Here is a 25,379-nt window from a genome sequence, read left to right on the forward strand (position 1 = left end):
GAACTGTACATTTAAAAATGGTGAATTTTATGCTATGTGAATTATATCTCAAAACAATGGAGGAAAATTATCCTCATATAGTGACATAAAAATTATATGAGTATATTTATGTATATATAAATATATATATTAAAGGTAAAGACGACAAGGAAAAATATAAAAAATACAGTAAGCAGTGACAGCACTGTCGGGGTGGTGGGTGCAGGATTGTGTGGTTCTGTCAGACCCTCCTCTGCCCCACTTCGGATTCTCTCCACCTCACCTGCCTCTCATCCCAGGCCTGCTGGGGAAACCAATTCTGCACAGGCTCCTACTAGTTTCCTGCAGGGCATCCCTGGCTGTGCCTGCCCCAGGCCTGGCCCATACCTTTAGCTCCCCTCCCAAGGTTTCTTGCTCAGGGCATTTGCATGCATCTCCTGGAAGCTCAGGCAGGCTAATGACCTGTGGGGAGACACTTGGACCTGTTGGGGTCGGAAGCTGGTGGATCAATAATTCCCCCTTTTTTCTCTCAAATGATGGTACAGACAATGTATATCTGCGTGAATATCACGGTCTCCAAGTCCCATGGACGCAAAATTCCAGCAGAGCACGATGTATGGATTTCAGCAAGACTCAAAGAGAGCACAAACCAGTACAAACCAGAGCTTGATTTGAACACAGAAAAACCTTAACAACCAAGGGACTCTGCCATGTCTTTCTCATGTTACTCTGTATTAGCCAAACACACTGAAAATGTAGACGGAAAGGAAAGATGGGGAAATCCATAGTTCCTCTTCCTTTTGGTCCTTCCTTACTCACCAGTAAGCTGAGGGCAGAGTGCTGATAAAACGTGCACATATAATGTGCGAATATCAAAAAGTAAAATGAAGTTGTTTTGTTTTTTCCTTGGCACAATGCAGCTTGCAGGATCTTAGTTCCCCCACCGGGTTAAGCACCAAGTCCTAACTTTTGGACCGCCAGGGAAGTCCCAAAGGAAGTTTTTTGTGTGCACTGTTTACTCTTTCTGGTTAGAACAAAACACTTATGCATATACAAGCTATGAAATACAAATTCTGTTATTTTAGTGATTCTACATATGAACTGAATGCTCTTATATTTACCTTTAAAACTGCATTGTAGGGCTTCCCTGGTGGCGCAGTGGTTGAGAGTCCGCCTGCCGATGCAGGCGACACGGGTTCGTGCTCCGGTCCGGGAAGATCCCACATGTCACGGAGCGGCTAGGCCTGTGAGCCATGGCCGCTGAGCCTGAGCGTCCGGAGCCTTTGCTCTGCAACAGGAGAGGCCACAACAGTGAGAGACCCGCATACCACTAAAACAAAACAAAACAAACAAACAAAAAACTGCATTGTACAATATAAAGATGCATGGTAAAGTTTAAATTAAAATTTTTTCTTTACTTACTGTGACATTAAATAGCAAATAAGAAACATGATAAGTCAGGAGAGAGACTGCGGAAGAGAAGGAAAGCTTCTGTATTTCTGTATTTTAGTACTTTGATGGCACTCTCCCCTCCCCCTAGTGCTTTTTTTTTTTTCTTTTTTTTTGGCTGAGCCTTGGGGCTTATCGAATCTTAGTTCCCCAACCAGGGATTGAATCTGGGCCCTTGGCAGTGAGAGCTCGGAGTCCTCACCACTGGACCGCTGGGGAATTCTGCCACCCCAATGCTTTTTGAACAAGGGCCTTGCATTTTCACTTTACACTGGGCATCGCAAATTATGTAGCTAGCTGTGGGTAGCACACATTTCATTCAGTTCCTCAGGTGGTTCCACGGTAAGATAGAGTAGCCCAGAGCGGTGGCTAGCCAAGTGATACAGCTGTCCACCTGGTCATTCTCTGCTCTGCTCCCTCGTCCTCCCTCAGTCTGCACCCCTGGATCACACACCCTAAAGGTCCAAACTTAAACCTACGTTGTGAGTTCTACTTTCTATGAAACTCAGGCTAAGACAGATGCTTTTTTTCCCCGTTCTCTATTTTTCAACTTCTCTATGTTAGAATGAAAAATAAATTTGATTTATTGTCCAAAAGGTAAAATGTAACTACATTCATTCATTCAACCAGTCAATCAGACAACAAATTAAGCATCTACTATGTGCCAGGATGATTTTTTTGTTTTTGTTTTGTTTTTCTTGGCCACGAGGCACGGCATGCAGGATCTTAGTTTCCTGACCAGAGATTGAACCTGTGCCCCCTGCAGTGGAAGACGGAAGTCCTAACCACTGGACCTCCAGGGAATTCCCCAGGATGATTTTCCTAGGAACCCAAGGGATCAAAGTAGGGCTGACAACACTGCTGCAATGGGAAACACAGTGTCTCAGGTTGGAAGGGACTTCAGAAGTCTCAGGTTGGAAGGGCTTCCTTCTCTCCACTGAGTCACAGAAAAAGAATAATAAAGCTACATTTTGGCACACCTGATTTATAGGAAGATCAGTGGCTTCTCATGCAAAGGGTCAGGAAGAACTTTCTAAGCAGAAGGAATAGCATGTGCAAAGGCCTTCGGGCAGCACAAAAAAATCCTTATCTGAAATTGCTTGTTCATTTCTTTATTTTCCACCCCTTGCCCATTAGAATGCAAACTCCATGAGGGCAGGGGCTGTGTCTGGCTTGATCACAGCTGCATTCTCAGAAGCTAGCTCAGTGCCTGGCAGTTAGTAGAACTTGATCAATACCTAATGAATGAATAAATGAAGGACCTCAACTTCTGGTTTTATTAATATTTATATTATTATTTAAAAAAATTAACCAGGGTCTGTGCTGGATCCTGGGGCTAAAGAGAAAGAGTCCCGCCTCCCCGCAAAGATGATATGAAACAATGTGGAAAATACAGTGCTAGAGTTGCATTAGGGATTTTGTGGGAGCACAGAGGAGACATCTATTCTGGCCTGGGCGGGGGTGTCAAGGAAGGGCTGGGCTTTAAAGGACAAGTGGGACTTTGACAGGAAGTGTGGGGTCAGGGAGCATCCAGGGAGAAAGGAGAGAATATCAAGGCAGGAAAGAACATGGTGTGGGAGAACCATCCACAAGTTTTGAGTTGCTATAATGTGAACTGTGCTACTGTTGGGGGCAAAGAGACAAGGTGAGGTTCATAGCAGGGACCACACCAAGGAGGGCCTGGAAGGTGCTTGGACCTTCTCCTGAGGCCAGCAATCCCCGAAAGTTTTGTTCAAATGAACTTAAACTACATACATTAGCAAATATGTCCTTAGCTGATATCTCCCAAAGCACGATGTACACTTAGGATGGATTTTTGTCAGTAATTGACACCATTACTCTCACTTGGTCTGTATGTCTGACCTTTGTCTGAGGTCAGTGTCATGTGAGGTAGCAGAGACTTCCTGAGGGAAGGGGGTCCACACCTGGGAGGGGTGGGCAGTGGGGTCCTTACCCCCACCTTTCAGAATTCTGCAGTACACTGTGTGTGTAGTGTGTGCCTCTGTCAGGCTAAGCAAACATAAATATCATGTTACCAGTTTTCCTATATTAGCCCCACAAAATGGACAATTGGCTTCAAAATATTCCTGCAAAGAAATGGCAAGTTCCAGATAATGCTAAAGTCACAACAGCGAACAAACAGAAAAGGGTGAAGCTGACAGTTCTCCTCCTCCTGTGAACTCCTGTCCTTGTCAGTCATGTTGTAAGGAATGTAATAGTATTTGAGAAAAAAAAAACTGATCAAAAAGACACTTTAGAGACCACTGCTTTAGGCAACCGGAAGCCAATGAACAGTTTTAAGCAGGAGGAAAATATAGGCATATTTGTGTTTTCAAAATATCACTCTGGGGAATTCCCTGGCGGTGCAGTGGTTAGGACTCCATGCTTTCACTGCTACGGACCCAGGTTTGATCCCTGGTCCGGCAACTAAGATCCTGCAAGCCACGTGGTATGGCCTATATATATATATATATATATATATATCACTCTGGCTATAGGGTTGAGGATGAATCGGACACAGCTAGGCTGGATGCTTGAAGACCAGTGAGGAGGCTGGTGCACTGATCCAGCTGGGAGGTGATGAAGGATGGAATTAGGCTGTTGGTCATGGGGAGGGGGAACGGATTTTATAGCTCTCTCTCTCTTTTTTTTTGGTCGCACCATGAGGCTTATGGGATTTTAGTTCCTCCACCAGGGATTGTACCCTGGCTCTTGGCAGTGAGAGTTTGGAGTCCTAACCACTGGACTGCCAGGTAATTCCCTATAGCTCTATTGATGATGATAAAATGTGCAATTACTTGGTGGAGGGAGGTGCCAGTCAGTCAATCAGATGAAGGACACAAGAGGTAGTAGAACAAGATAAGGGGGCCAATGTCCACCTCTTCCATTTACCGTTGTACTAGAAGTCCAGCCAGTTGCAGTAAGGCAAGAAAAAAAAGACAAAACAGTGTCAGGATTGGAAAATAAGAAACAAAATTATCCTTGCTTACAGAGGATATGATTGTGTACATAGTCAACACGAGTATTTAAAAGCAAGTAAGAGGGGCTTCCCTGGTGGCGCAGTGGTTGGGAGTCCGCCTGCTGATGCAGGGGGGCACGGGTTCGTGCCCCGGTCCGGAAGGATCCCATGTGCCGTGTAGAGGCTGGGCCCGTGAGCCTTGGCCCGTGAGCCTTGGCCGCTGAGCCTGCGCGTCTGGGGGCGGGGCCGCAGCAGTGACAGGCCTGCGAACCGCAAAAAAAAAAAAAAAGCAAGTAAGAGTTCATCAAGGCTGCTGAACAGAAGATCAATCTACTAAAAGCAATTCATTTGTAAACATCTGCCACAAACATCTAAAAAAAAAAATTTTAAATAACATAAAAAAACACCTAGAAATCAATCTAACAAAATATATTCAGGATCTTTATAGAGAAAAATAAATAAGTTTGTTTTAAAAATTTATTTATTTTTGGCTGCATTGGGTCTTCGTTGCTGGGTGGGTTTTCTCTAGTTGAAGAGAGCGGGGGCTACTCTTCATTGTGGTGTGCGGGTTTCTCATTGTGGTGGCTTCTCTTGTTGCAGAGCACGGGCTCTAGGCGCATGGGCTTCAGTAGTTGTAGCACGCAGGCTCAGTAGTTGTGGTGCACGGGTTTAGTTGTTCCGTAGAGTGTGGGATCTTCCCAGATGAGGCTCGAACCTGTGTCCCCTGCATTGGCAGGCGATTCTTAACCACTGTGCCACCAGGGAAGTCCCGAGAAAAATAAATAACTTTATTGAAATACACTAAAGAAGATCTAAATAAATGGAGAGAGAAAAAAACCAAAAACACAAAATAAAATAAATAAGTGCAGAAATGCATGTAAATATATATGTATATAAAAATATATATCAATATATACATCAATATGTACCATGTTAATGTTGATATACTCAATGACATAAAGATGTTAACTCTCCCCCTAAGTAATTTACAGATTAATACAATTTTAGTAAAAATTCAGAAAAGCTTTTTTCCCCCAAAACTTGACAAGGTGACTCTAAAATGTCTAAGACAGTGCAAGATGCTCTTTTTTTTTTTTTTTTTTTTTGCTATACTGCACGGCTTGCAGAACCTCAGTTTCCTGGTCAGGGATTGAGCCCAGGCCACAGCAGTGAAAACCCAGAATCCTAACCACTAAGCCACTAGGGAACTCCCACAAGGTACCCCTGAAGAAGAACAAGGTGGGAGAACTTCCCCTACCAAATCAAGATTTATTATAAATCTTTAGTAATTTCAACTAATTTGATTTCCCAATTTCAGATCAATGCGTCAAAATAGAGAGGTAGGAATAACCCGTGGATTTATGGACACTTAATGTATGACAGAGATGGCTCTATAGGTCACTGGGAGAAGGGTGCACTATCCCATAAGTGGTGCTGGGACAAGTGCTTATCCTTATGGGAAAAAAATGAAATAGAATTCCTACCTCACACCACATACATATTTGAACTATAAAACTTTGGGATAACAATATAGGAGAAATTCTTTATGACTTTGGGGTATATAGGTTTTCTAAAACAAGACAAAAACTGCCACTAACACTACGGGCAAAGATTGATAAATTTGACTATATTAAAACTAAGAATTTCTATTTATCAAAAAACAACAGAGAGAGGGTGAGAACACAAACCACAAACCTGGAGAAGATATTTGCATCACATATAATTAGCAAAGGACTATTATCCAGAACATGTAAAGAATTCCTATTGGGCTTCCCTGGTGGCGCAGTGGTTGAGAATCCGCCTGCCAATGTAGAGGATACGGGTTCGGGCCCTGGTCTGGGAAGATCCCACATGCCACGGAGCAACTAAGCCCGTGTGCCACAACTACTGAGCCTGCGCTCTAGAGCCCGTGAGCCACAACTACTGAGCCCACGTGCCACAACTACTGAAGCCCGTGTGCCTAGAGCCCGTGCTCCACAACAAGAGAAGCTGCCGCAATGAGAAGCCCATGCACCGCAATGAAGAGTAGCCCCTGCTCGCCACAACTAGAGAAATCCTGCGCACAGCAACAAAGACCCAACGCAGCCAAAAATAAAAAATAAATAAAATAAATAAATTAAAAAAAAAAAAAGAATTCCTATTAGCTGAAAAGAAAAACAAACCACCTAGTTTTAGACAGGCAAAGACATGAATGGAACTTTTACAGACAAAGACTCCCAGATGGGTTATAACATATGAACACATGCTCTACCTCATTAGTCACAGTTGTCAAAGAAATGCAAATTAAAACCACAATGAGAAATCATTTCATACCTGCCAGATTGGAAAAAAAAAAATTGGTATGCTGATAAGGGCATAAAACAAGAGTTTTTATCCACTGCTGGTCAGAGTATAGACTGATGCAACCACTTTAGGAAACAGTTTCATATTACCTAGTTAAGTTGGACATGAGCATATCTGTTCAAGTAATTCAACTCCCAAATTCTATATCTATATCTATCTATATCTATATCTGTATCGATCTACACACATACATAAGAATGTTAGAGCAGTATTCTTTGTAGTAGCAAAAAACTGAAACAGGGACTTCCCTGCTGGCACGATGGTTAAGAATTCACCTGCCAATGCAGGGGACACGGGTCCGATCCCTGGTCCGGGAAGATCCCACATGCCGCGGAGCAACTAAGCCCGTGTGCCACAACTACTGAGCCTGCGCACTCCAGGGCCCGCATGTCACAACTACGGAGTCTGCGTGCAGCAGCTACTGAAGTCCACGCACCTAGAGCCTGTGCTCCGCAACAAAAAAACCAACCAAAATGAGAAGTCCGCAAATCACAACAAAGAGTAGCCTCCACTCGCCACAACTGGAGAAAGCCCACACGCAGCAACGAAGACCCAATGCAGCCAAAAATAAATAAAAAACAAAAAACAAAAAAACCCTGAAACAACCCAATGTCCATCAACAATAGAATGAATAAATAAGTGGATTAAACAGAAATGAAAATAAATGAACCATAGCTACAGTATATACATGAATGACTCTCAGAAGCAATGTTGAATGAGAAAGCAACTTGCAGAAGAATATATTCAGTATGATTTCATTTATACAAGGGCAAAACACAGTCAAAACTAAACAGTGTATTATTTAGGAGAGTCATAGAAGTAGTAACATCCATTTTTAAAAAGCAAGGGAATGATAAAGACATTAAACATTAATCACTGTAGTGGTAACTCCAGGGAGAAGGGGCATGTAATGGAGAAGCGAAACAGGCAGTGTCTGGGGTAAGGCAGTGTTTTATTCCATGAACACTGGGATTACCTGGATATAAGTGGTCACAATAGCCATAACTGTGGGTGAGATGGGCCTGGAAGATGGAGCAGAGTAAGAGAAAAAAGGAACATCAACACTTGAAGATGCTAGTGAAGGATAGGAAGTTGCTTAGGCCAGAGAAGTTACCCTGTGGAGAGTGGGAGGAGAGTCAGGAAAGTGGAGGCCAAGGGCACATTGTGTGCAGCAGTGAGGTGAGTTGGGATGCAGGCTGAGGCACATCCTTTGGATTCAGCCAGGTTCCCTGCTGACCTTGGCTGGAGCAGTTTCAGCAGAGACCTGGGGGTGGAGATCACACAGCTGAGGACTGAGTGGGTGGTGAGAAAGCACAGACACAGAATGGGTCAACTCTGAAAAAGTATGAGAAGGAGAGGAAGGAGATAGCAGCTGGGTGGATGCTAGGGCAGAGGGTTCCTAGAGAGATGTTAAAGAGTCTTCAGGTGGCCGATTAAAACCACAAGGAGATTTGCACACCCATCAGTTTAACAAAAATTTATGTCAGACTGACAAGTGGTGACAGGGATGTGGAACAACAAGCCCTCTCAGACACTGCTGGTGAGAGGATAAACTATTTTGGAAAACAATTTGGCAATATCTAGGAAAGTTAAAAATGTGCCTTCAGCTCATAAACTTCACCCTTAAGTACACTTATGGCCCAGAGACACCAACTCATGGGCACTAAGAGACAATGTTCATTTTTCCATGTATGCAATAATGGCAGACTGACTATACAACCCGAATGCCAGCAAACAGGAGAACAGATAAATTAATCATGGGATGTAGACAATGAAATTCTATACAGAAGCAAAAATGAATACATTCAAAGTCTATGCATGGCTCTTAACAGTAAAAAGCAAACTGCAGAAGGATAAGTACAGTATGGTACCATTGTTTTTTTTTTTTCAGTATGGTACCATTTATATGAAGGTTTTAAACACAGAAAGAATTCTATGAAGCATTTAATGATTTATACATATGTAGTAAAAGTATAAACACGCACACAAATTTAACTAAACTCAGGATAGTGGGAGGAGGGTGGAAGGTCTAGGATGTGCTAGGAACTTGACATATTGCAACTTAGAATCTGTATGGTAGGTATCATTCTGCCCACTTTACTGAAGAAGAAACTGAGGTTCGGGGAAGTGAACTGGTTGGAATTTCAGTTTCACCCGGTTCTGACATCAGTGTTACTGGTTGAACGAATGAAAGAAAGAACAGCCTCGAGTTAGTTCTCAGGCCTATCCCCATCTCCCTTCGCAGCCCAGGGCGGGAGGTGGAAGGACCGCATGGGAAAAAAACTGCGCTCAGCAGGGACCAAAGTTCACTCCGGCCCCGCCCCCGTGCGTTTGCCCCGCCCCTATGGCTCAGATCCAGCGGGACTCATGAATATGCAAACCAGGGGAAGATATTTAAAGGCGCCGGCGCCACGCGCAGGCCCCTAACCGGCGCCGCCTGCCCCGCTCCAGTCCTCAGCCCGCGGCTCGGCACCCTTCGCTCGTATCCATCACTCCGTGCGGAAACGCCGCCGGCATGTCGGACAAGCTGCCTTACAAAGTCGGTGAGTTCCAGGACGTGCAGTCGGCCGCGTCTGCCCCGCCTCCGCTGGGGGCCTGTTGGGGCGGCTGCCGCGGAGCCGACCCGGGGTGCTCAGAAGGACCCCCTTGAATCGCCGGCACAGCGCGGTCTTGGCCGCGCGAGGCCGTCTGGGGGTTGGAGTTCTCCCGCCGCCGCGAGCGGGTCTTCGGAGGCGGCCGCGGACTATGCGTCCCGGCGTGCCCCGCGAGGCCGGTGCAGCAGCGAGGCCCGCGGAGCAGCGAACTGGCGGCGTGTTTTGCCAGAGCCTCCTGGGGCAGGCGGGCAGCGGGCACCTGGCCACGGCCTGGGACCAGTGGCACCTGCCGGGACCTAGGGGGCCTGGATCCTGCCTCCTGGGCCTGGACCGGCTCCTTGGCTACTTGGTGGTCCCGGGCAAGTGCCCACCCTCTCTGAGCCTCCTACAGGGAAGGCGAGGGCACTGGGGCCCCGAAGGGCACGTGGGGAGAGGCCTGGAGACTAAGCCTGAGGCCGGGCTAGTCCACTTACCAGGGACTTTGGGCTTGTTACTCAACCTTTTGGGGTCACCCACCTGGCCAGAAGGTACAGTCATACAGAGAATCTCGAAGAAATTTTGGAGTGGTTAGAAAAATTCTTCCTGCTGTTCTATGGATTGAAGCTGATACACTGATAGTTAACGTTTATTGGGCGTTTACTATGGAATGGGCATTGCCTTCTACGTTTATTATAGATTAATTCATTTTATTCTAATGGGTTTTTAGGGAAGGGACTATTACTTTCTCATCTTATGATGGGTTTACTGAAACCCAGGAAAAAAGGTAACTTGCCCACATTTTTACAGCTGGGAGGTGGTGGAGCAGGATATGAACCCAGGCTGTGCCCACCTTTTCACCACTGTATATAAGTGACCACATTTGGAATAACCCTAATGACCTTTCAGCAAAAACCAGTTCAGCCTGGCTAGCAATTTTTAAAGTAAATTCAAGACACCATTCAACCTGGAGAAAAGCATCATTCATGGAGCACTTGCTATGTATCTGGGGATCTACATTTGTTTACAGAATGATCTTTAGAGGTGGACTTTATCTCATGATACAGAGGAAGAAACTGAAGCCCTAACAGGAAGTGACTTGCAAAGACTGTGGAAAATAACAACCTGTCAATAGTAGTTTATCAAGTAGCAGGCCAGAGAAGGTTATTGTCCCTATTGTGTGAATGAAACTGAAGCCCAGAAAGACTAAGTCAAGGTCCAGTGGCAGAACTGGAATGGGGACATGTTACACTGTGGAGAGTTGGATGGGTTAGGGTTGAGGGCTTTGGGTTGTGTGGCAGCAGATAAGGCTGCATTTGGAAGTGGAGAAGCTTGGCTAGGTAGGGTTGGAGGAAGGACGCCTCCATCAGGGAGGGCACAGTGTGCCCGACCTTGCCCATATGGCATCTTCTTTAATCCTCAGGGCTCATAGAAGGTTAGGGATGATTATTCCCACTTTACAGATGAAGAAACTGAGGCTCAGAGAGGGTTTTGCTATTATGCCTCTTAGCTTGTCCTGGGACAGGTGTTACTGCAACCTCTGCAAGTCCTCAGCTCTCCTGGGCACCAAAACCCCCAGAGCTTAGAGTGCCAGACCCTCCTGTGCCCTTGGAGCTGAGGGACCCACGAAAACACCAGGGCTGACACAGCTGTCCTGAGGGCAGTGAAAGAGTTCTTTTTGGCTAGAGGGACAGGTGGTGGCAGAGGGGGTGAAGCTTAGGATAGGATGGGAACCATTGTCCGCTACTGCTGTGTGCCTCCCAGGAGCCTCTGGCTCTAGCCCTCCCTGGCCACCAGTCCTGCCTCTGCCATTGACTGGCTGTGGAACCTGGGGCAAGCCCTTCTCTGAGCCTTTCCTCATTGGTAAATGCTGGGAGTTGGACTAGGTTCAGATTTGTTTCTTGTTTGCTAACCCTGTCTCTTGCCAGCCCCTTTCGTGGACCTTCTCTCATTCAGTCCTAACAACAGGTGTGGTTGGTAAACATTTGTGGACCCCTTCTCTGTGCCAGGCCCAGCTGGGCACTAGAGGTACAAGGGTGACTCAAGGATGAGGGTGGGACAGACATGCATACGGATAATATAGTAGTATTGTCTCCATTTTATAAGTGAGGAGATCTGCTCAATTCTCTGTCTCTGTGGCCACCACCCCAGTCCTGGTCTCCCTCCTCAAAGGTGTCCCCGGGTCTCTTGCTCCACAGATACATGCAGCAACCAAAGAGGGCTTTTCGGAAGACAAGTCTGGTCATGATACTCCCCTTAAAACTCTATAGGAATAAAGTCCTGACTCATCATCTTACTCCCTCTACTAGAGTCACCCTGGCACACTCTGTTCCTCCAGCAACAATATACCAAGTTCTTTCCTGTTTCCAGGTTTTTGTTGAGCCCCTGCTGTGTGCCAGGTACTGTATCAGGTGCTTGGGGAGGAGCCTTCCAGGGTAAGAGAGCTGCTTGGTTAAAGCCCTGAGGTGGGAATGAGTTTAGCTCACCCGGAGGTTCATGTGGTTAAGCAACTAGAGAGGGGGAGAAGAGGGTGGAGAGATGGGGGAGAAGGGTGGGCAGTCAGCTGGGTAGGACCCTAAAGCCATGTGATGAGTTAGGATTTTATTCATGGTTAAGCGGAAGCCATTGGATGTCGGCTTGTTTTTTACTTGAGCAGAAGAATGGAGGTGATATATTTTAAAATTGAAAAGTTTGTTTCTCTGACTTCTGTGGGGAGAATAGTACGTGGGAGCAGGGAGACCAGTGAGGAGGTGGCTTCAGTGATCCAAGGTGATGAGATGCTGTTGGATTGCTTGTATTTGGGATGTTGAGCCAACAGTGTGCTGATGGGTTGAAAGGGGGTGCAAGGGAGAAAGAGAAATCAAGAAATCGTAAGTTTTGGGCTGGAGCAGCTGGTCGAATGGTGGTTTCATTTCCTAAAATGGGAAGATTTGGGGAGTGACAAGTTTGGGGGTGAAGGCAAGGAGTCACGAGGGCTCAAACTTGACACATAATCTAGTTGGGCATCCAAATTGAGATGCTGAATAGGCAGTTGGATTATATGAGTCTCAAGTTCAGGGGAGAAGATTGGGCTGGAGATGAATGTGTGGGAGACATTTCCATAGAAAAGGTATTTCAAGCCATAAAATGGGATGAGCTCATCTGGTAGGAGAGAAGAGGGAGATGATGAATCCCTGAGGGCTTCTAAACTTTAGAGTCTGTAACAGGAAGAGGATCCAGGAAGGTGGTAGGGAAGCCACGGAAAGACAGGCATAGAAGCCAAGCAAAGAAAGGGTTTCAGGAGAGAGTACTCAGTGCTATTCGTGCTGCAGGGAGAAACATGAACATAGGTAGTTGACCATTAGTTATGGGGATTAGGCCTTACAGAGACCTTGAGAAGAGCAGTTTTAGTGGAGTAGTGAAGTCATCAAGGAGGTAAAACAATACGGGATCAGACCCCACAGAGCAGAGACAGCTCTGTCTGTTGTAACAAAGGAATGCCTGGTCCGTAACTACATGTGAGGAGGACTAGTGGATTTCTGGAGGAAGAGTGGCATTGTTCTGAATTCTTCTCGATGAATTGTGAAGTGAGGTCATCAGTTGATGAGGAAAGGTTAGAAGTTTGGAGTGGGAAAGGTGGTAAATTTACTAAGAAGATGTAATAAGATTGCTGGAGTGTCCCTTGAGATTTGTGGTCTTAATAAATGAAACTCTTGGTGTGGTCATCATTTTCCTCCTGCTGGGCTCAATGACGTGGGTGCAGTGGAGGGCTGGGTTTAACCAGGGTGGGAGTTTTGCTGAGGAGTTCTCAGAGAACAAGAGGGTAGAAGGGACAGTGGAATCTAAATTGTGGACCATGTTGAGAACATGAAGGGTGCAGTGAGGGACAGTGATAATTGGTAGGATAAACGGATTAAAGGTTCTGACCTGACCCGTTGCAGCTTTATTGGAGTTTGGGCTCTAGACAGAGAGTTTTGGAAAGATGGGACATGGCCAGAGTCGGTTGCTTGAAATCAAGATTTCCAAGGGAGAGTATCATGGGTGATGGCCTGCCGAAGTGGGCAGGGGTGGAGTGGGTGTGTGCTGAGCCACAGTGGGAGTAGTCCCTCCCATGGGGGGTATATTGCATCTGTGAAGTTGTTTAGATGTACAGTAGGAAGCAGAGTGACTTAGTTGGTTTTATTATTTCTTACTAAATTCTCTATAGTCCTTTGCCTCCCACCCACCACCCCTTTCGGGTGATTGGCAGGATCTAAGCTCCCCTAAAGATAAAAATCACGAGGAGTTCCAGGCCCCATCCTAGACCTACTGAATTTGATTCCCCAGGGGAGACTTGTAAGCATGCCAGATGACCCTTATCAGGGAAGTTTGCAAACACTGACCTAGGGACTGACCTTGAGAATGGGCTAGTGTGGCAGGGGAGGGAGGGTGAGATTATAAGGGAGAGGAGTAGTATTCATTGTACTATGCCATTTTATATAAGGGACTTGAGCATCTGAGAATTTTGGTGTCCACAGGCGTTCCCGGAACCAATCTGCTGTAGAGACCAAGGGATGACTAATAACATCGAAGCCAGAGAATGTAGATTACTGTCAAAGTCCCAATGATCATGCTAACTGAACCCCAAACTCAGCCGTTAATCCACCAGTTACAGGCAGGGCGGGCCTCGGTAGGTCTCTATGTGGAAGAACACACTTCCTGCAGGTAGGTTGGCTGCTGCTTGCTTGCAAAACAAGGGAGACCTGAACTGCACATGCCCAGTTTATTCCTCCTAAGTTTACTAGACAAGTCACTCCACTTCCCCTGGGGCAGAGAGAGGCCCAGAGTGTTAGTTACACAGATGAGTTCCCTCCATGTGGAGAGAAACATTAGGACTGGAGAAGCATTTTTATATCTTCAAGGAGATCAAGGAGCTGTGCCGAGTCCAAGGTGTTAGATTATATCATTTATGAGTGCTGAAGTCACCAAGAGTGGTGACTAGGAATGTGGAGAGCCAGGAGCTAAAATCTTTAGGGAATGAGGACGTTGGTAGGTGGCAGCAGAAAGGGTAGCAGGAGGTATATATAGGCCGATAGCTATTTTTCAAGGGGGCACTTACCTGTGTTGTAATATTCATGGTCCTGTGTGCTTCTTTGATTAAATGTGTTCTCCCACAAGGCTGTAAGTAAGCTGTGGTTACTGGCAGGGACCATGTCTTTCTTTTTTGACTGCCCTGGCTCCATAAATCCCTGTTGCGTGAGTGAGAGAGTGCAGTGACCAGATTACCCAGTCTAGTGCTTCGAGTCCGCAAGTGGAGGAGTGCTGAGTGGCGGTGCTTTGTGGTTCGTGGGATGAGGTGGCTCACGAACTCCCATCCATCCTGCCCCTACAGCTGACATCGGCCTGGCCGCCTGGGGGCGCAAGGCCCTGGACCTCGCAGAGAATGAGATGCCGGGCCTGATGCGCATGCGGGAGATGTACTCGGCCTCCAAACCACTGAAGGGCGCCCGCATTGCCGGCTGCCTGCACATGACCGTGGAGACAGCTGTCCTCATTGAGACCCTCGTTGCCCTGGGTGCTGAGGTGAGGCCGGCAGCAGCAGTTCTTGTGCAGTGGGGAACTCCAGTCTTGTGCCCCCTCAGGCCCAGCAGGGGGTCCAGCTGCAGCCTTGTCACAGTGCCCCCTCACCTCCATTTGTCGTGACTGCTCTGCAGATTTTCTCTCCCTGGGAAGACGGTGTCTGACTGCCCTCAGTTCACATTCTCCTGACTGGGGAGCTCTGATAGGAAAAACTCAAGCCCGGCGTCCTACTGAGTCGTCTAAGGACTGGCTCTCCCAGGCCTTCCTGGGGTCATGTGCCTGCCCTTGGCCAATCATGGCTGCTGGAAGGATGGCGCGCTCTGATTGGTTCAGCCTGGGTTATGTGTACCAATGATTGCAGCTCTTCCAACTTCTCTGGGGGCAAGATGTTTCCCAAAGCAGGGGGCAGGGCAGAGCAGCAAAAGTCAGCTACAGAACACACCAGGGTTCAGTCCTTGTACCTCTTCTTTCTTTTCTATACTCACGCTCTTGGCAATCTGATTTTATGGCTTTAAATGCTGTCTATATGGTGATGACTCCCAGTTTTATGTACTAGCCTGGACTTCTCCCTGGAACTCCAGACTTGTATACCCAGCAGCTGATGTATCACTTCAACTTGGAGATCTGATTGACCTCTCAGTCTCAACATGTCCAAAGGAACGCATGATTTCCTTCTCTTCTTGGAGGCTTCCCCGTGTAGGCAGATGCAGACTTCAGCCTTACAGGCCCTCTCAGTTCAGAACCTGGGGTCGTCCCTGACTCCTCTTGCTCTCTTACTCCAACAACGGACCCTGCAGCAATCCTGTCAGCTCAGCCCTCAAAGTACACGCATCATCGCTTCCACTGCTAGAGGTGCATTTCTTGTCTGAACTCTAACAACAGCTTCTGCCCTTGTCTCCTTGCTTCCGTGTGGAGCCTTTTCCCTTCCACACAGCAGAGCCATGTTTTAACATAAGTTGGGTCTTGTCAGTGCTCTGGCTCCCATCCACTCCCATCCACTGGTTGCCATTTGCAACCCAGCCTGAGGTTGCACAACTGGCTGGATGTAGATCCCGAGCCTCTCGGCCCTAGCTCCAGGGCGTTTTCTTATCCCTGTCCAGTGACCTTGGTCTTCTGAACTGTCTGCGAGCAGCCCTGTTTTGCTGGCTCTTTCAGGTGCGGTGGTCCAGCTGCAATATCTTCTCCACCCAGGACCATGCAGCAGCTGCCATTGCCAAGGCTGGCATTCCAGGTGAGGCCAGCTTGCTGCTGGGGGATGGCTTCACTCCTGCTGATGGCTTCACTGACTTTTACTGCTACAGACTTCCCTGCGGCAGAGGAGAGGAGTCATGGCCACAGAATCCTAGCCTAGTGACCCATTGGAAAGAACTGTTTTGTCCAACTGTCATCTAAAATCCTATTGAAGGCACTTACTTGCCCAGTTCAAGTCACGTGATCAGGAAGGGTGGGATCTAATGATTGGGAACCACATGATGTTGAAGAGGGGAAATCCTCTAAAGGAATGATGTGGGTCTGTTTCCGAAAGAATCAGGGAGGGATACTGGGCATAAAAAAGTCCCAGAGGTCCATTGCGTAGTATCTGATGGTCTAGGGCGCTGGGGAAATACCAGGACCAAAGAGGAAAGACTTTCTCACAAGCTGCTGGGGAAATAGACACAAGTCTGCCTGGGCTTGAGGAGGGCAGTGGTTAGCTCTGATGATGATGAAATAGGACATTCACAGTTCCTTCTAACCAGACACAGGTGGAGAGTAAAGAGTGGGGGAGGACCTCTCCAAAGACTGACCAAGCTTGGAACAGCCTGTCCCCAACTCCTCAGCCTAGTTTGGGCTCCATGGCCCTTTTCTGGGAAAGGTTTTGTTTTTAATACCATTGTCTGCCCCAGTTTGGGGGAGGGGAAGCTGGCCCTGCTTTGGCAGGTATCCTTTGCTCACAGGAGGTTCATGGGAGCCCCACACCTGTGTCTCAGTTGTCCCATATGATGGGAGGAGCCTGGGCTGGCAGTCAGGAGCCCTGGCTTCTTTTTTTTTGGCGGCGCCATGCGGCTTGCGAGATCTTAATTCCCTGACCCTAGGGGCCCAGGGATCAAACCTGGGCCCCTAGCAGTAGAAGTGCAGAGTCCTAACCACTGGTCTGCCCTCGAATTCCCAGGAGCCCTGGGTTCTGATGCCTGCTCAGGAATGCCATGCTGAGTGATCTGGGCACATCTTAGCCCCTCTCTGGGCATCTGTAAGTGATGATGATGGTAATGGCTGCCTCACAGAGTTTCTGTGAGGAAAAATGAGACGGGGCATGAAGCAGTTAGAGTAATGTCTGGCACAGAGAAAGTGCTCCATACGTGGTAGCTGCTGTTAGTAGTTTTTGGCCAGACTTTGCCTAGGATAACCTACCACAGAGACTGCTGGCCCATCAAGTCCTTTCAGTGCATAATGAATCTTGGATCTTGTCTCGCTTGGGTCCACCTGAGTGTGGCTTCCTGCCCCTGTGCACCTCCATCCTAGCAGTAGGCATTGTGGGTAGGAGCCCTGGTCACTGGGTTGGGGGCCCAGACAGAAGAGGTAGGAAAGGAAATAATTATTTCCAGATACCTATATATGGGGGGGGGGGTGTCTGTACTTGGCCTCTGTCTCATAATCCATACTATTATAGATGAGGAAACTGAGGCTCAGAGAGGTGAACTGATTTTCCCAAAGTCACACAGCTGGTGAGTGCAGAACCAGGATTTGCACGCAGATTTCTCTGGCTCCAAGTTGTGTTCTTACCGTTGCTGAGTCCTCAGAGGTTTTAGAGGGGGCAGGGGATGGGAATTAGGAAGGAGATAGTATTGGCTCTATCCAGGTAGGTCCCTGGAGCAAGTGCCGGTGGAGAGGGCCAGGCCCTGATGTGCCACTCACTCTCCAGTGTACGCCTGGAAGGGTGAAACGGACGAGGAATATCTGTGGTGCATTGAGCAGACGCTGTACTTCAAGGACGGGCCCCTCAACATGATTCTGGACGATGGTGGTGACCTCACCAACCTCATCCACACCAAGTACCCACAGCTCCTGTCAGGTGAGTAGGATGGGTGGGTGGGCTGGGTGCTAGTGGTCTAAACGGGGCCTGCTTGCCCGCATGAAATCAGCAGGCCTGGCAGGACTTCCCAGTGCCTCGAGCAGCAGATTCTGTGGAAGATGGGAGAACAGCAGGCTCCTGTAGGCGTGCTGGGGCCTGGCTTCGGGGCTGGGTGGCTAGGGGAGACCTGGCTGGCCCAAGGGCATGCCAAGGCCAGGGCTGAGAATAGCTGGGAAGGCGTCAGCTTTGTTAAAAGCAGGTGGGGAGGAAAGTGGGGTAGTGTTGTGAGTGCAAAGGCCCTGAGGCAGGAATGGATAGACCATTCATGAAACACTGAGAAAAGAGTTTGGCTTGATCCTGAGAGTAAAGGGAAGTAATTGGATGGTACTGAAAAGACTTCCCTGCAAATGTACATGTTAAAAATGGCTGCTGTGGGCTTCCCTGGTGGCGCAGTGGTTGCGAGTCCACCTGCCGATGCAGGGGACACGGGTTCGTGCCCCGGTCTGGGAGGATCCCACATGCTGCGGAGCGGCTGGGCCCGTGAGCCATGGCCGCTGAGCCTGCGTGTCCGGAGCCTGTTGCTCCACAACGGGAGAGGCCGCAACAGTGAGAGGCCCGCGTACAGCAAAAAAAAATGGCTGCTGTGTAGAGGATGAGTTGTGGCTGGGACGGGCAAGTGACAATGGTGGCAGGGACTAGGGCAGTGACAGTGCAAGTGATGAGTTCGGGAGTTGTTGGGAGGTAGAATCATTAGGCCTGGTGATGGTGGTGGCTCCTCCCTCATGCTGGCCTAGGTGATTAGGTGGGCTGTGGTGTCCGTTACAGAGATAGGAACCCAGAAGGAGGAGCGGCTTTAGGAGGCAAAGGTAAGGAATTTGGGTGAGTTCAGTTGTGGGCTCTCTGAGGCTCTTGGAGTTTCATCTCAGAGGCCACCCTGTCCCTTGGGCCACTCCTTCCTAGCCTGAAATTCATCCCCTCCTCTCTTGTTCAGGCATCCGAGGCATCTCCGAAGAGACCACAACGGGGGTCCACAACCTGTACAAGATGATGGCCAGCGGGATCCTGAAGGTGCCTGCCATCAATGTCAACGACTCTGTCACCAAGGTGAGCCTGTGGGGCAGTGATGGCTCCAGCTGTTGGTTCCCAGAGCAGCTCAGGAGTAGGCCCTGCAGAAAGTCCCCTGGGAAGGCTGCAGGCTAGGGGCTTAGCCCTCATTTGAGGGGGGAAAGGGGTTGTAGACTTAGGGTCATGAGGCAAAGCATTAAAGGCATTAAACAGCCAAAGAACTGTGCAGTGAGCCTCAGAGCTGGGCATCAAGAGGTTTAACGTGAAGCAGATTCTTTGACCGGACAGTCTCTCGTAGTTGATCCGCAGGAAGCCTTCTGGACTGGCAGAGAAAGGCCAGGGAGAAAGTCGTGGGACTGAGCCGGGCAAGGGGCACATGAGCACATTAGCTGGTGGGGAGAAGTCCCAGGAGGTGATCAGCCCAAGGCCCACCAGGCTGAGATGTTGAGAGCGGGTCTGAGGCCCCAGGGCCTCTCCTGCCCCCGTAGCCGCCTTGCCCCCTCTCCTTTCAGAGCAAGTTTGACAACCTCTATGGCTGCCGGGAGTCCCTCATAGATGGCATCAAGCGGGCCACAGACGTGATGATTGCGGGCAAGGTGGCGGTGGTAGCGGGCTATGGCGACGTGGGCAAGGGCTGTGCCCAGGCCCTCAGGGGCTTCGGGGCCCGTGTCATCATCACGGAGATCGACCCCATCAATGCGCTTCAGGCTGCCATGGAGGGTATGATAGGGTGAAGGTTGGTTGTCAGCCACTGGGGCCAGAGCGGGGGCAAGGCCACCCTGGATGACGCACAGACACTGTCTCTACACAGGCTATGAGGTGACCATCATGGATGAGGCCTGTCAGGAGGGCAACATCTTTGTCACCACCACGGGTTGTATCGACATCATCCTCGGCCGGTAGGCGCCAGGCGGGGGGTCCCAGGGAGTGAAGGAGGGGGCAGGCTTGCGGCTGCTTTTGGTCCCTGACAGTCTGTCACAGGCTGGGGCTCTTCCACAGGCACTTTGAACAGATGAAAGATGACGCCATTGTGTGTAACATCGGACACTTTGACGTGGAGATTGACGTCAAGTGGCTGAACGAGAACGCTGTGGAGAAGGTGAACATCAAGCCCCAGGTGAGAAGCCCCAGCCCTGCCAGCAGGCTTGGTGGATGGAGCACCGAGGGGGGCGTGCTCGTGGGCTGGCCGTCCAGGAAGTCAGATGATGAGGCTCTGGCAACCTGGGCAGTGGGATGGGCGGAAGAGGGACTGGTTTCAGGACTGCTTAAACTGGAATCTTGGAGTGAGGCCAAGGCATCCCCATTTTTAAAGGTCCCAAGATGGTTCTGAAGTGCAGCCAAGGTTGAGTACCACTGCATTCAACTTGTTACTAGGCATGGTGATTGAGAACGTGGGATCTGTCCTCAGACTGTCCAGGCTCATGTTGCAGCCACTTTGTAATGTGTGGCTCTGGACAAAGAACTTAACCCTTTAAACTTCAGTTCCTTTATCTGTGGAATGGGGATAATAGCAGTACTTAATTTACAGGGTTGTTAGTAGGATTAAATGTGATAATTTTATATATATATTGTGTATATATATATATATATATGGTTATATGTATGTTCTTAGCCCAGGGCATGTGCCAATAATAATAACATTAGCTAATACGTAGTACTTAAACTAAGTGCCTTGTACATGTCAGCTCTTTAAATTCTCACAGCAGACCTATGAGGTCTGCCGCTCAGGGTTGCATAACAAATACTGGCTCTTATTAATTGTGTGTGCCAGGCCCTGTGCTGGAGGTTGTTCTGGGGCAGTCCAGGCCCTCTGTGGGCCCTGCTGGAGGTCGGGAGGCCTGCTGGACAGGAGGGTAGGATGAGGATAGGTGTGGACACTGGGAGCTGTGCCCACCAGCCCTTACCGCTGTGCTGCCCACTTGTAGGTGGACCGCTACTTGTTGAAGAATGGGCGCCGCATCATCATTCTGGCCGAGGGCCGGCTGGTCAACCTGGGCTGCGCCATGGGCCACCCCAGCTTCGTGATGAGCAACTCCTTCACCAACCAGGTGCTGGCGCAGATTGAGCTGTGGACCCACCCAGACAAGTATCCCGTTGGGGTCCACTTCCTGCCCAAGAAGGTAGGTTCCTACCTCCACCCCTGGCCAAGGGTCATGTGTCCAGCCCTGGGCTCTCCATGCAGGCCTCGCCAGAGTGCATACAGTACTCGCCTCTCTACCCTCTTGAAGATCTTCATAGGGTCCTCCGCAGGGCAGAAATCATTCTCTCCATTTAACAGAGGAGGAAATTGGGGCCCAAAGCAGGGAATAACTCCCAGAGTGGCAGGGCTGGGTGGTGAGAGGAGCATGGGCTTTGGAGTGAGACACACCCAGGTTTGCATCTCACCCTTACCACTTAGAGGCTGTGTAACTGTGCCTCCATTTCCTTATCTGTAAAACGAAGGTGATGGTACCTCCTTAAGGATTGTGAGGATTTCCTTAGATCACAGGTCACAAACCCACATGCCCACAGGGATTGGGCAGGTAAATGGGCTGGGTGGGAACTGACCAAAGAGCACGTGCCCCAGTTGAAGAGGTTGGCTGCCTGTCAGCAACCTGGACCCACTGGACCAGGGCTCCTGACGTTTCAAAGGAAGCTAGATATGAGTATATTTATGTGAAATATTCAGCTTTTAAATATAACCAGGTTGTTTAACTTGGACGTGTTTGTAAGCCGAATGCAGCCTACAGGCTGTGTGATTGTGGCCTTGGAATGGGATGATGCCACTAACACACTGAGCGTGGCACCTGACGTGTTGTGAGTGTGTGGTCAGATGAACCATGACAATGAGGTCGTCTGACGTCACATCCAGTGCTTGTCCTAACACCCCCTGCCTCCGCCCTCTCCCACAGATCAGAACACTATGTTTTAGTCCTGGCTTTTTTTTTGCCAGTGTCATGGGTGAACTTGGCTTTGCTACTTTGCCTGACTGGGCCTCAGTTTCCCTCTCAGCTAAATGGTAAGAGTAGCTCTTGCTTCCAGCCCTTGGCTGCTGGAGAGGCTGCAGTGGTGTCTTCATACCACTCCTCCCACCCTTTGAAAAGCTGGTCTGCCAACTGATGAGACGCAGGAAGAGGCTGGGTTGTCTGCCCCCGAGCCAGCCAACTCCTTTCCCCCTAGTCTTCCTCAGGCACTGTCTTGCCTGACCAGGTGTTTTACCTGTAAGGGGCTGTCCTGTCCTGGGCAGCCTGCTAGGTCCCCATGCTGGTTGTCCGGTTAAAAAAGTCTCATTCGACCCCTCATCCGATCTCAGTTGGAGGAAATACGACTGTGAATATAGTGAGAGATTGGGCAGGCCTTTAAAATGAGGCTGGGGTTGGAAGTGAGAGGCAAAGAGCTCACCTCCTACCCCAGCACCTGGCCCCATCCCGTCTTCTTCCTTCATCACTGCCAAGATACGGGTTGGGGACAGGCTTCACATCTCACATGCGAGATGCGGGAGAGGGATTATGTACCTTGGTTAACAATGACAGAGAGAGCAGCCACCATTTCTTAAGGTACTTGCACCAAGCGCTCTTGAATATCACTGATCTCTGTACCAGCTCTGAGAGACCCAGCCTACAGAAGAAGAAACTAAGCTTCAGAGGGTGACTTGCCTCCACAGCTGCAAAGTATTGGGCCAAGAGTATGTCCCACCCCTGCCTGTCCAAGTTGTTAACCGTTATGTCCTCCCCAGCAGGGAGAGGGAAGGGTGTTCTCGGCTAGGCCAGGCCAAGAGAAGGGAGAATTCATTGTGTCCTCTGGGCACTGGAGACCTTCATTCTGCCTCCAGAGCTGACGTGGACTTAGGACTTAGGGCTGGGCTCTGCTCCTGCCTTTGCCTGCCTCTCCCCAGTTTCTTCATTTGTTAAATAGAAGAATAAACCCTGGCCTCCTTCTTAAGGGTGTTTGTGAGCCTCTAATGAGACCGTGAGTGTGAAACCACTTGGGAATGTAAAGCTGTCTGGGCTGGGCTGTGGTTAAAGGCTATTGTGCCATTATGGGATGGGACTTGGGGGTAGAAAGAGGCCCCACCCGGAGCTGGATGCTGAGAAAGTGAGAGCCCCGCTTAAGGTTGATCCTTCTCTAAGTACAGCCACTTGCCCTTCTTCTCAGGCCCACCTTATGCATTTCAGCACTGGTCAGACTTAGAAATAGGCCTTATCTAACCCCAGCCTCTGTCCTCCTTGGTTTCTGTTCTGTCTCTTCAAAGCTGCCTTGGAGACGATAACTTGAGACAAGTTATGGGACTTTGGAGCCAGGTGGACCCTGGATTCAAATCCTAGCTCTGTCATTAACTAGCTTTGTGACCTTGGGCAAGTCATTGCACCTTTCTGAGCCTTGATTTCCACATTTGTGAAAGGAGATGGCAATTTTTTTATTAGTCAGGATCCTTTCGATGGCGAGTGGTAGATAGAAACCCTGTTCAAGCTGGTGTATTAGTTATCTGTTAACCGTATAGCAGTTTAAATACAAAACTTACTGGCTTAAAACAATAAACATTTATTATTTCAGTTTCTGTGGGTTGAGAGTTTGAGAGCAGCTTAATTCATGAGGTTGTAGTCGAGATGTCAGCCGGGGCTGCAGTCATCTGAAGGCTTGACTGGAGCTGGAAGATCTGCTTCACATCACTGTTGGCAGGTGGTTCCTTGCCACATGAGTATCTCCATAGGGCTGCTTAAGTTTCCTCATGAGATGGCAGCTGGCCTCCCCCAGATTCAGGGGGAGAGCAAAGGAGGAAGCTGAAGTGCCTTTTAGGACCCAGTCTCCAAGTCACACACCATCACTTCTGCTTTATTCTATTCATTAGAATTGAGTCACTCAAGGGGTGAGGAATTAGGCTCCACCTCTTTTTTTTTTTTTTTTAGGCTCCACCTCTTGAAGGAAGGAGTTTTATGAATTTATAGACAAAGATTTTAAGGACGTATTTTGGAAGGCAGCTATGCTCACCACTATACCACCAGTGCTAAGGATGTATTTTGAAACAAACACAACCAGTGTAATCTAAAAAGGAACTCTATTGGTTCTGTAATGGAGGGGTCTAAGATTCAGACACTGGATCCAGGGATCAGTGGCATCAGAGCTCTTTCTCTGTCTCTTGGCTCTTTTTTCCCCCTACATTCACTTCATTTGTCAAATAGACTTGCCCCTGGTGAGCAGAGACTGATAGCCTCCCTGTTTAGGAATCCTGAAAGCCCCTGTCATGAAAATATGTCCTGTCCATAGATAAATTCCAGAGAAGCATTTTGGTTAGCTGCTTAGGTTGGTGGAGGGTAAGGAAGGAGATGTAATTGATTGTCCCATTAGGGCTGCTTGGAGGGGAGGATGTAGCTTGGTTCCCCCTTGAAGAAGGGGAGCTGAGTAGCCAAAAGCCACACTGGAGGCTGGCTGTGAGGATAGAATGAAGTAATATGCTTAACACTCCGCAGATGTCACAACAGAACAGTTCCTGCCTCTTTTGGCAGCTAGATGCAGGTAAGGGATCCCAGAGCATGGCACTGATTCCAGCTTTTTCTGTGTTTCTCCCCAGCTGGATGAAGCAGTCGCTGAAGCCCACCTGGGCAAGCTGAATGTGAAGCTGACCAAGCTGACTGAGAAGCAGGCCCAGTACTTGGGCATGTCCTGCGATGGCCCCTTCAAACCTGATCACTACCGCTATTGAGAACCAGGCCCGCCCTTTGCCTTCCAGCTGCTGTCCTTGCCTGGGTCCCACCTCTCCTCCCCAAGAGCAAATGGCACCACCTTTGAGATTGGTTTGATAATGTTCCCCATCAACTCCCTGGGGCTAGTCACTCAGTCTTTGGCCTCTGCTGCATCCCTCATACTGTTCCAAGTGTGGCAGGGGGAATTGAGAAGTCCCTCCTCCAGCCCTGGTCATGATCGAGGTACACGGGAGTTACCCACAGGGAGCCATGAGCTCAGGGGTTCTGGAACTGCTCACTCAGTCAGTCCTTCCTTAGGCTGGAAGTTGGCAGTGGTGTTCACAAAGCCCATGCACTTTACCATCCAGGCCCTCACTTGGCCTATGGACTTTTTATACCCATGTTCTTGGTTTACAGGTTCATTGGTTCCTCAGCCCATGACAGATGAGAAGGAGCTATGTCAAAGGGTGTGGAGGAACTGTTGGAATTTGAATGCTCCTGAGAGCCCGGCTTAGTGCTTGGCATTCCCTTAAACCTCAGAACGATGAGGTTGGTACTTTTAGTCCCTATTTTACAGGGGTTGGAATATATTGTTAAGGGATAGCCAAGAAAGGACGAGAGAAGTGACAGCCAGAGGTTGAGAGGGGCCAGAGAAACGTAAAAGTGCATTGTAACTTGATGTTCTCATCACAACTCTGGGTCAAAAGAGGTTAATTTGGTTTATAATGTTAAAAGAGAGCAAGAAGGTGGGTTAATAAAAATTTTGG

At 48.8% G+C, this 25,379-nt stretch overlaps 1 protein-coding gene and 1 long non-coding RNA gene across 2 annotated transcripts; one reads left to right on the top strand and one right to left on the bottom strand.

Annotated features, from left to right (window-relative positions):
- Positions 1 to 929: 929 nt before the first annotated feature.
- LOC307198767 lies at positions 930 to 14,595 on the bottom strand. Its single transcript, XR_013831694.1, has 3 exons — positions 14,378 to 14,595; positions 4,227 to 4,650; positions 930 to 1,267 (listed from the first exon to the last, which is right to left on the bottom strand). It is a non-coding gene; the product is annotated as an uncharacterized lncRNA (long non-coding RNA).
- AHCY (adenosylhomocysteinase) lies at positions 9,127 to 25,379 on the top strand. Its single transcript, XM_079945959.1, has 10 exons — positions 9,127 to 9,273; positions 14,651 to 14,841; positions 15,994 to 16,069; positions 17,738 to 17,887; positions 18,879 to 18,991; positions 19,465 to 19,672; positions 19,764 to 19,851; positions 19,952 to 20,069; positions 20,878 to 21,072; positions 24,501 to 25,379. The coding sequence occupies exons 1-10, from the start codon at positions 9,246 to 9,248 to the stop codon at positions 24,630 to 24,632; spliced, it is 1,299 nt and encodes a 432-aa protein (XP_079802085.1). The 5' UTR covers positions 9,127 to 9,245; the 3' UTR covers positions 24,633 to 25,379.

Source organism: Stenella coeruleoalba (genome assembly GCF_951394435.1).
Source record: "Stenella coeruleoalba genome assembly, chromosome: 15".
In the NCBI taxonomy this organism is placed as follows: domain Eukaryota; kingdom Metazoa; phylum Chordata; class Mammalia; order Artiodactyla; family Delphinidae; genus Stenella; species Stenella coeruleoalba.